This window comes from Pinus tabuliformis, chromosome 4_1, assembly GCF_031772625.1.
Source record: "Pinus tabuliformis cultivar Carrire ecotype Pingquan chromosome 4_1, CPIR1, whole genome shotgun sequence".
NCBI lineage: Eukaryota > Viridiplantae > Streptophyta > Pinopsida > Pinales > Pinaceae > Pinus > Pinus tabuliformis.
Genome location: NC_142303.1, coordinates 56729044 through 56740722, shown reverse-complemented (window position 1 = coordinate 56740722; position 11679 = coordinate 56729044). Strand labels below are relative to the sequence as shown.

The following is an 11679-nucleotide window of genomic DNA, read 5'->3' as shown; positions in this document are numbered from 1 at the left end:
TTTGAGAACCCTGGCTAGCTTATCAATGACTCCTTGAAAGTATGGTAGATATGTCTTGATACTAGCAGGTGGGGAGTTTGTTAAAGAGGGCCTTGTTTCATTTCTGGTTCTAGCTTTTTTAATGGTTTTTACGATGTCTTTATTTCTGTATCCAATGCTAGAAAAGATTTTAATGAGTTGTTTTTTTCTTGATTGACAATTTTTTTATTTTATTTTTGCGTTTGATTACATAATAAAGACTATTGTGTTGTTATCCATCTTGGGAGTTCATTGCTAGATCCAATTGAATTAATTGTGGGTTTGGGTGTTCATTGTCGATGCCAATTCAATTAATTGTGGGTTCATTGATAATTCAATTTATTGTTTTGTTGGAGTAACTTCTTTTGGCAACTAAATTCCCAAACCACTAAGTTCAATGCTAGTGCCAATTGAATTCATTGTGGGTTCATTGATGATTCATTCTACTGTTTTAGTGGAATAACTCTTTTTTGGCAACTAAATTCCTAAACCATTAATTTCAAAGTATCTACATTAGAGGAAATTTCAACCTAAAATTGGCCTCCTAGGGAAAAATAATAAAATAATAGTTAAAATAATAAAATAAGAGTTATGAATTTTGGAGGGAAAATAACAAAACTACTTTTTTACTTGTATTTTTGGCTTATCTTCTTATTGATTTTTCCAAATTTTAAGCGTAGACACTCATTGGATGCATAATTAAATTCCACATCCAACCAAGTACCCATTATTCATACTTTTGAGAATACCCACATTGATAAAAATTGAAGATACATTAAAAAATCGTGTTGAACACTCTTTTTTAATGTATATTTAGTTTTTATCAATGTGGGTCTTCTCAAAAGTATGCATAATGGGTACTCGTTGGATGTGAAATTTAATTCTGCATCCAACGAGTGTCTACACTTGAAATTTAGGTAAACATATAAGGAGATAAGATAAACATACAAGTGAAAAAAAAATAGTTTTTCTTCTTTTCCCTCCAAAATATTTACATGTACCTCTTTTTAAATTTAAAGGATTTTGATTGGTTTACATATTATGACATGGAAATTACGTGAAAATTTCATGGGCACTTTTAGGCTGAAATTTCCTCTAATGAGTGTCTTTTTTGTTATAGTATTGTGCATATTGGAATTTCAATCTTGAGATTTAAGACACACTCTTGTTTGTTGGAGGTATTAAGGAAGGATATGAATTGAGATTTCAATGCGTTGATCACATCCTCATGCCTCTGTAGAGAAAAGCATGTTTCCCTTAATTCCTTGAAATCCATTTTCTTTATGTATGAATTTCCAAGTTATAAGTTAAGAGACTATAGGGAAGATAAATTTGATTAAAGAGATAATACTAATTGACCTAGTTCAAACTTATTCCTTCTTGTACTATTACCCAATTTGGATGCACAAACAACTTCTAAGATAGAAGAATCAAAGTCAAATTTGATACAGGGAGCCAACAAGAATAATACGTCTAACATGGGAATGACAATGGCCCTTACCACGTGAGGTGAGAAAATACTAAACCAAAGTGCTAGAGCTCATTGAAACCAAACATTGCACCTCTTTCCCTAAAAGTAAACAATAACAATGAATTTCTCTCATAGCGACAATGCCATAATCCCACCTCCACACTTGATATTTGATGTTGAGCATTCATAAGATATTGTGTGAGTTAATAAAAATATGGAATGGGAATGGTTGGGTATTAGCCCCTATTGGTGGCTAAATGGGAGAGGCTTGTCATGCTATACGCCATGTGATTTAATAGAAGCTTGTAACAAGGATGGTTAGGTCTTGTCAATAGTCGCTCTATCATTAATATATAATGTTCCCCATTTCTCGTCTATGATCTATTGGATTTTGAGTCCACCCTCATGTTTTCGCAAAAGATATGGCACCAATTCACCACTTAAGTAGAAGAAATAGTACCTTATCATTTCCAAAACAGACTAGAGACATGGGTATGTTAGTTTGGTGTTTAGTGTTTCTCAAAAAGTATGGTATCAATTCACCCCTTCATAGTCAAAGCAATACTGCCTTGTCCTTTCCACATTGAAATGGAGACTTGAGTCTCTTAGATTAGTGTCCTAGAACATGTGCTTGATGATTGCTACATAAGAGTAGCACAATGAGATTTTTTAATTTGAATGTTATTGGCCATATTGAATCATTGCTAAAGAATATAGAATTAAACTTTGATGGTGATAAAATTCCATTGATTGCGCTGAGATGCTCTCCAAGTAAGTAGAATGTAGTAACTTAACTTAATGTAGTGTAAATAAAAATACAAATAAAATAAATAAAATAAGAAGATTAATGTAAAGTAAAGTAAACATCTTAACTAGGTCAAAATAAAAAATAAAAAATAAAAATAAAATATATAAATAAAAATAAATATAAAAATGATTCATGGTATTGATCCATGGTATTGGAATCTATAGCATATTTAAAAGGGGAAATTAAACCAGCCTAGATCAATCTTAATTTTGGATTTACGAAGCCTAGAGAAGGATCAAATCTCTTGAAAAGCAAACCTCTTTTACAGTGATGAGATTTGATCCCTCAATGCTAAGTAGATCCAAAGTTAAGATGGATCTAAACTAGTAAAGATGGAATTATTTTCTCCAAAATTAATAACATTTTTCTCATTTACTTTCAAAAAACTTTTAATATAAATTTAACAAAAATATAAAATTTAATTTAATTTAATAAAAATACTAATAATTCAACCTTGGGTAAAATTTTATAAGTTCTATAAAAAAGATGATGATTGAAATTATATGGGAAAAATAATTTCATATTTAACATAAATCCCATAAAATTATAAACTTAAAAAATAAAAAAAATAAAAATAAAAATAATTTGATAAACTACACCCTGATTTAAATTTCATCGATAAATGAAAATGTCTCGTCTTTCATATTTTTGCTTATTCTCAATCCCAAAATTATAACCTTTTATATATAATCGAATCTCAACCCAATTACACTTTGAACGGCATACATTTCTAGCGATAATTAAGAACGTAATATTTGACAATGTCTCCTCATATGATTTGACAATATTACTTTCTCAAAATGATTGTGGCCACATGATTAAAATCATTGTGGGGACATGATTATGAGGTATTGCTTTCTCAAAATCAGAGATCGTTTTGATTCAACTGCTCTTTCTTCTTTTCTTTATTTCATAAAGATGAAAATAAAGCGACCAGAAGGTTGGAAAACGAAGATGAACGGCCAGAAGGCTGCTGTGACATAATATACCTTCCTAATTGAATCCACGTGCACATCACCTTCTTTTCCGTTCCCTGCGACTGCGAACAACCATTCTACATGCACATGCAGCTTCTTTTCCTTGTATTTGTTTACCAGAGAAAAGTGGTGGTATTTAAATGTATCTTTGTTTAAATTTTAGGGTTAGTACTAAGTGGCCCTACCACAGTTGTCTAAAATCTATTAGTCACAAATGTCAATTTAAATTTATTGGTCACAAATATCAATTTAATTTATTTTGGACTTCTATATAAATATTATTATAAACAAAACTATAAATACATTCTACCTTTAATAAGCTATATTCTCCCTGAATACCATAAACAACACCATAAATTTTCACACAAATGGAACTCATAAGAGAACGCAGTGTGTAAGAAAATCACACAAGAAAGTCTCTACAATATGACATACTTTTCATGCTACGGATTCACAATGAGTCCACATAATCTGTTCAATGATTTTCGATTTATGACAGTAGGCCAACAAGTCAATGATTACCGATCTCTGCTACTTCGCCAACCAGGGAAACAAGACTGAAATCTATCACTTGACTCGTAGAATATTTGCGGTTTATAGATCTATTCATACTCTGTCACGTCGTAATTTTATGATCCATTACTGTTTCCTAATTTGATGACCCAAACGAGACAGACAAGCTGACATTGTCCTGCAATCTGATCAATATTTCTCATACTAAGCATTGGATCCCATTTCACCTGTCCTTAGTTACAATTGGAAAATCACTATTTTCCAAATTTTTGTACGTTTACAGTGCTCATTGATCTGGGCAGAGTGAACAATAATATAATTTAATTGTTTGTTTATTTCAGCTCCATCTTCTAGTATAAATTCATATGTTGGACTTCTGCAGAAGTAGACATATGTTAGCACACCTGGTTCCAGCTTGGCCATAATGGGACGCAAGCCATGCTATAATGCAAAAGATGGAGTAAATAAAGGCCCCTGGACAGAAGACGAAGATCTTCGCTTGATCCAATCTATAGAAGTTCATGGTGAAGGACGCTGGTCTGCTCTAGCCAAAAATGCAGGTAAGAATTCTGTAGAAATCTGCATTTTATAGTCTCTCAATATTATTGTGGATCTAATGAAATAAATCATCATCACTTACCTATTATTACACACAATATATAGTGCATGAGTCTTTAACGGAGCAGTTAATTTCCTAGTTATTTATAATAATATATGGTGAATGATTTTTTTTATTAATGGGCTATTGTTTTGATAATGAAGTCTTATATATTAAGAAATTTTAGATTAATTTTTTTTATTTACCTGAAATGTTATATATTTAGAGATTTGAAATGTTATGTATTCAGAGATTCTAGGTTAAAATCTTTTTATTTACTCGAAATATTATATATTAAAAGACTCAGGTTAAAATCTCTCTATTTAGGAAATTAAAAACCTTCTCTTTATCTGTAATGGCCTCTAAAAAGATAAATAAACAATTACCATTAAATCAATTATAGCAATGGACCCAGTATCATTGCCAGAACCATTTACCAATTCCTCTAATCATAAACAATACAAAACAATATACATAGTAAATGTATTGGTGATCCCTGAACATCAATCGCATGACTACATACAGGTCTGAAGCGTTGTGGAAAGAGTTGCAGGCTTCGTTGGATGAATTATCTTCGGCCAAACCTCAAACGTGGTAACATTTCACCGGATGAAGAAGACCTTATAATAAGACTCCATAAATTGCTGGGAAACCGGTAAGGAAATATCGATTTTCTAATAGATTATGTTGTTTCAGTTATGTTTTTGATCCATCTTGAACCGTTGTAATGGCAGGTGGTCATTAATCGCGGGGCGTATACCGGGCAGAACTGATAACGAAATCAAGAACTACTGGAATACTCGTTTGAACAAGAAAGCTCATGGCAATGCCAGCATTGGCAGATTGAAGTCCGTTAGACCGACAGAGCCAAATGTTAAGGAAGCGGCTGTCAATTTGACACAAACATTAAACACCAACACCAACCAGTTGGGTGAAAGAGACGAAGTTATTGCTCAAGAGTTGAACAAGGGATCGACATCTTCCAATTCTATTGAATCCGAAAACGCAATGTGTCCCACGAAACAAAATCCAAGCTCCTATTTACATGCAGGTACCGTATCGGCCGAGATGAAGTTGTGGAATCAGTTGCAATTAAATTTTATCCTTCCTTCATCATGGACCAATTCGAGTTTCCTGCATATTGACGACTCTAATGTTGATACCGAGGAAAATGGCCATCCATATTCTTGTACCTTTGATACTGTAAATGTCTGTCAAGATTTTATTGACCAGAAGATGTATGCAATCCCTCACAGTTCTTTGCCATCCCCTGAGTTTGCAGATTTCTTCAATTTTATTCCCTATCCATATTGATCTGCATCCTGGCACTTCATTCAAAGGATGACTGGGCAAGTACATAGTTGGGTTTCATGACCTATTGATGTTTTGTGAGACCAAGAAGTGGGAAGCTATTAGTGTTCAGCTGATTTTAAGAGCCTATATTTTTGGTTTGATTCAGAGTTGGATGTGGAGAGCTCTGAATGTTGTACAGAATTTAATCTTATATGGTGATTAACGTCCTGCTACAGCATCTATGTTTTCATTGAAGTGAAATACAAAAAAAAATTCTGTTAAATATATGTTAAAATCTTTATGGTATTTTTTATCACAACAAATAAATTTATGATTTTTGCATTTTAGGTCAACATAAAATATTATAATTAATTAATTATAAAATAAATTTAGGAAAAATATACATTGAAAATGGATCTTGAGTGGGGTTGTGGAAATTTTTTCATTGGTTTAAGAATAAACTTGTTACATGTATAAAATAGGATGTTCATGCTATAACCGGTTAATATGGGAGTTATATTATCAAAACATATATTGTGTATATGTATGTTTTGAATTGATATATTGGGTATTAATTTGGGAGTTATATTATCAAAACATATATATATTTTGAATTGATATATATGTCTTGAATTGATATATTAGGTATTTATGTTTAATTTAAATTTATTATAAATATATAATATTTATTTTTAAGTATTGTTGGATTTTTGTAGTGAATATATTATATATTATTTTTGGGATTTAACTACATTAAGTAAGTTATTCATCTATGACCATTTCCATGTATATATTAGAAAACCTCTCAATACTTAAATTGAAGGGAACTCTACTTGAATGGTTCATGAGGCACAATAATTGCTAAGCAAATGGTGTAGCAAGCTATGAAGAAATTCTCACTGTAGATCACCTAATAATGCAATGTAACTAAAGAAAAATACTTGATTTACTTCTACTATCAAACTTTGCGGAAGCTTAATCAATTTGAGCAAGATCAATCACAACACATATAACAGAGAAGAAGAAATCATACACATGAAACACAAAAGAATACTCTGGGGAAACCCCGCTATCTGTACTATCATACAAGTGGAAATATCTCAGCATTAGACAAAGCTTTAGCTCTCAACCTATCCAGCACTCAGTACAATCCCTCACTGCTGCTCATAGACAGAATAGACAAAACATATGTCTTCTTTCAGTCCTCCAAGCCTCCTATTTCCTTGCTCAGTTTCTCTAGGTCCTCAACTGGGTCTCTGTCTGAACTAACATGCATGAGTTATTTATGAGAGAAAATTTAGTTATCTAGAGAACACTAGTTGCATGCATGCATGCATTTACTGACTGAACTCACAATTAGTTCCTCCAACTATTTCGAACTAATTTAACTGGACTTAACTCAGTTATCTGAGCTAACTAATTACAACTCAAATACAACTCATCTTTATCTCCTTAACTAAGGGATAACTTCCTCAATCAAAGGGATAATTGTTGCATGTCTTCACAAGGACTTCATGTTTGAATTTCTCCAACTAATTAACTCAAAATGAATTAATTAATTATTTTTCAAATAGCTTGTGAGACTAAATTCGAATTTTAATTTTCAATTTTGATTCAAGGATAACTCAAAATTGGAATATATCCCGAAATTCTATTTATGGCAATGCTATTTTTAGCATTTCTATTTTTTCTATTTCCAACAGAGTTGGAGTATATCCTGAAATGCCATTTTTAGCATTTCTTGTTCTTATTTTCAACGTTCCCTCTCAAAAAGAAATGGATTATCCATCACCCCGATCTTATCTCTCGGGAACTCGAATTTACGCTTTGACAATGCCTTAGTTAAATTGTCAACATCTTGCTCCTCAGTCGAAACATACTGCAACAACATGATCCTCCTTGCCACACAGTCTCTGAGATGATGATACTAAATGTTTATGTGCTTGGACCTGTCATGAAATACTGGATTCTCAGAGAGTTTGATACAACTCTAATTATCACAATAGATCACAGTTGGATCCATCCTCTAATAAAAAAAACCAACTAGAATTTTCCGCATCCAAATGGCCTCACATGCTGCCTAACTTGCAGCCATGTATCCAGCCTCTACTGAGCTAAGTGAAACTGACCTCTGTTTCCTGCTGTACCAAGAAACTCCAGTTGAACCAAGGTTGAAAATTTCTCCTGATGTGCTCTTCCGATCTGATGGACTCCCTGCCCAATCTACATCTGTGAATCCCTGTAGCTTCACTCCCTCTGACTGTCTGTACCATAATCCAAACTGAGATGTGCCTCTGAGGTATCTCAAAACATGCTTCGCTGCCTTCCAAAACAGCTTGGTAGGCTGAACCATAGCTTGACTCAGTTGGTTCACCGCAAAGCACAAATCTGGTCGTGTGTTCACCAAGTACATCAGTGAACCCACAAGCTGTCGATACACAGTAGCCTCTACTACCTCACCTGAAGTGGCATCCTCCTTCCTCCAATTACTGGCTAGAGGAGTCTACATGGGTTTGCACTTCTTCATGTGGAATCTCTTGAGTATCTCATTGGCATACTTGCCTTGAGACACAAACACTTCCCCATCATTTTGCCACACTTTCATGCCTAGAAAGTAGTGCATGAAACCCATGTCTTTCATCTCAAACTCTCTTGCAAGGTCCTCCTTGCAAGACATGATCAACTGATCATCACCTGTTAATATCAGATCATCAAGATAAAGAACAATGATCAACTGCTTACCTTCCACCATGATGTGGTACAATTTCGCATCTGCTTCACTCTTTATGAAGCCCAACCCGGTGAAGTAGTTGTCGATCCTGGTGTACCAAGTATAGGGTGCTTGCTTTAGCCCGTACAAAGCTCTCTTGAGTCGGCACACATGCGACTCACGATCGAAGGTCTCAAATCCTTCTGGCTGCTCTATGTACACCTCTTCCTCAATCTTGCCATTGAAGAATGCAGTCTTCACATCCATCTGATGGATCTTACAACCCATTTGTGCTGATAGTTCCAACATCGATCTGATATATGAGTACCTTGCTAAAGGAGCAAAAGTCTCATCATAGTCGATCCCCTCGACCTGTGAGAAACCACGGGCAACAAACCTTGCCTTATGTTTCTCCACACTACCATCAGCAGCATGCTTTACTTTGTAAAGACAACGGGAACTCACAACTGACTTGTTCTCCGGTCTTGGAACCACATCCCAAACACTATTCCGAACTATGAAGTCATACTCCTCCACCATAGCATCAACCCAAATCAACTGATGCACTTCTTCCTCAAAGGAAGATGGCTCGGTCTCAACACATTCCCCAACAAGGGCCATGTATCTAGTGTACCTCTTAGGTGACCTCCTCTGTCTGCACTAAGAAGATGGTTCTCCCACATTCCCTCTCGCATCCGACAACAATCTATCAACTTCTCTCGTGCACTTCCGCCCATCTCTGGAAGACTCTGCATGAGTGGATGTCTCCACTCCTGGAGCCTCTACATGCAGCTGCTCCGCATCAGTCTGAGGCTCCTCCTCCTTAGGATCCGACAGTTCCAACACAGCCTGTAGTTTGAGCTCCCTCTCAAGGGAAACTCGCATGGACTTCTGGTCATCAAACTTGAGATCTCTGCGAACCACTATCCTCCGACTGGTAGGCAAGTACACCCAATAGTTGTGGGGTGTATCAGTGTACCCCACAAGTATCCCCAACTCTGCTGTCGACTCTAACTTCTTCCAGGCATCCTTGGTCACATGGAAATAAACCAATGAGCCAAAGATCCTAAAGTGACTCACATCTGGTCTCTTCCCGGAGAAAGCTTCTTCTGGTGTCTTCATTCCAAGTATGTGATGTGGGCTTCTATTCTGCAAGTAAACCGTTGTGTTGCATGCCTCAGTCCACAAATGAAGTGGTAGGCCTTGGCCATGCAGCATCGCCTGAGTTGCTCCCACAATCGTTCTATTCTTCCTTTCGGCCACCCCATTCTGCTGTGGGTTATGGGATGTCGTCAACTCCCGTTTAATTCCTTCTACAGCAAATAAGTCCTTAAACTCTTGAGAGACATACTCTCCACCATTGTCACTTCACAAGGCCCTGATCTTCTTTCTTGATTCTTTCTCAACCAAGGCTTTGAACCCACAAAACCTTGAGAAGGTTTGATCCTTCTTCTTAATGAAATAGATCCAACATCTATGAGAAAAATCATCAATGAATATAACATAGTACCTTTGTTTAGCGGTGGAGGCTGTCAAGAATGGTCCACACACATCTGTATGAACTCGCTCCAAGATTGCTTTAGCTCGACTGTCTCGATCTTAAAAGGAAGATTTTGCATATTTACCCAAGGTACAACCTTTGCATGTGTCCACTTGCTCAAGTTTACCTTTGGGAAGTCCGGTAGAAATTTGCTGCATTATCTTCAAGGCCCCATGATGTAAGTGGCCCAACCTTCTATGCCATAACTCACCAATATCTTGGCTTTGCACCAATTTTTCTTTGGAACTCAATGTAGCACAGTCATACACCTCTAGCTTATAGAGATTCTTCACTCGAATCCCAATCCTCTTGGTCTGTCCCATGGCTATGTGTCTCAGGAACGCCTTTCCTTTACTGAAGACAACATTGTAGCCTTTGTCCTCCAACATCGTGACTGATACCAAGTTATTTTTCAGTCCTGGCACATACTTCACATCAGTCAAGGTGAGAGGAGCTCCATGCTCCCTCTGAAACACAACCGTACCTTCACCTGATAAACGATACTTTCCATCATCGCCCATCTCTATGTGCATCTGGAGGTCCTTCTCCTCCAAGGTACTAAATAAACTTTATCGCCGGTTATGTGGAATGAGGCTCCACTTTCAATATACCAAACACAACCCATCATCGATGACACCATGCATGCGAAGAGGGTAAAGTCCATTTCGAACTAAGAGGCCAATGGCTCACCTACAGATCCTTTTAAGGATCCCTTCTTGGACTTCTTTGATGGGCAATTAGTTGCATAATGTCCCATCTTTTGAATTCGGTTTGCACCTGCAACTCCGAACTTCAAACTTCGAATTATTCTCAGTAAAATGTTTACAACTATGATAACCTTTGCTCTGATACCATGTAGAACTTTTTCTACAAAACCTCGCTCTGATACCATGTAGAAATTCTACTCTCTACACATCTTGTAGAGAAACTGTAGATTAAACTGATAATGCAATGTAACTAAAGCAAAATACTTGATCTACTTCTACTATCAAACTTTGCAGAAGCTTAATCAATTTGAGCAAGATCAATTGGAACACATATAACAGAGAAGAAGAAATCATACACATGAAACACAAAAGAATACTCTGGGGAAAGCCTCAGCTAACAACCCCGCTATCTGTATTATCATACAAGTGGAAATATCTCAGGATTACACAAAGCTTTAGCTCTCAAGCTATCCAGTTCTCAGTACAATCCCTCATTGTTGCTCATAGACAGAATAGACAACACATATGCCTTCCTTCAGTCCTCCAAGCCTCCTATTTCCTTGCGTAGTTTCTCCTGGGTCTTCCAGCTGCAACCCATGTGATTCTCACCTCACACACAACATTGACCTCTGAAATAACTGCGTAATCCTGAAGGAATTAATTCCTTCTCCATGGATGAGTTTCCTTTATAGGAAAATTCCTCCAATTGATAGTACAATGTCCCTATCTTTAATCTCAACTAGGTCTTTGTCTGAACTGACATGCATGAGTTATTTATGAGAGAATATTCAGTTATCTGGAGAACAATAGTTGCATGCATGCATTAACTGACTGAACTCACAATTAGTTCCTCCAACTGTTTGGAACTAATTTAACTGGACTTAACTCAGTTAACTGAGCTAACTAATTACAACTCAAATACAACTCATCCTTATCTCCTTAATTAAGGGATAACTTCCTTAATCAAAGGGATAACCGTTGCATGTGTTCACAAAGAGTTCATGTTTGAATTTCTGTAACTAATTAACTTAAGATGAATTAATT

At 35.8% G+C, this 11679-nt stretch overlaps 1 protein-coding gene across 1 annotated transcript; it reads left to right on the top strand.

Annotated features, from left to right (window-relative positions):
• Window positions 1-4211: 4211 nt before the first annotated feature.
• LOC149174140 (uncharacterized) lies at window positions 4212-5699 on the top strand. Its single transcript, XM_089420751.1, has 3 exons — window positions 4212-4347; window positions 4911-5040; window positions 5120-5699. The coding sequence occupies exons 1-3, from the start codon at window positions 4212-4214 to the stop codon at window positions 5697-5699; spliced, it is 846 nt and encodes a 281-aa protein (XP_089276877.1).
• The last annotated feature ends 5980 nt before the right edge of the window (window positions 5700-11679 follow it).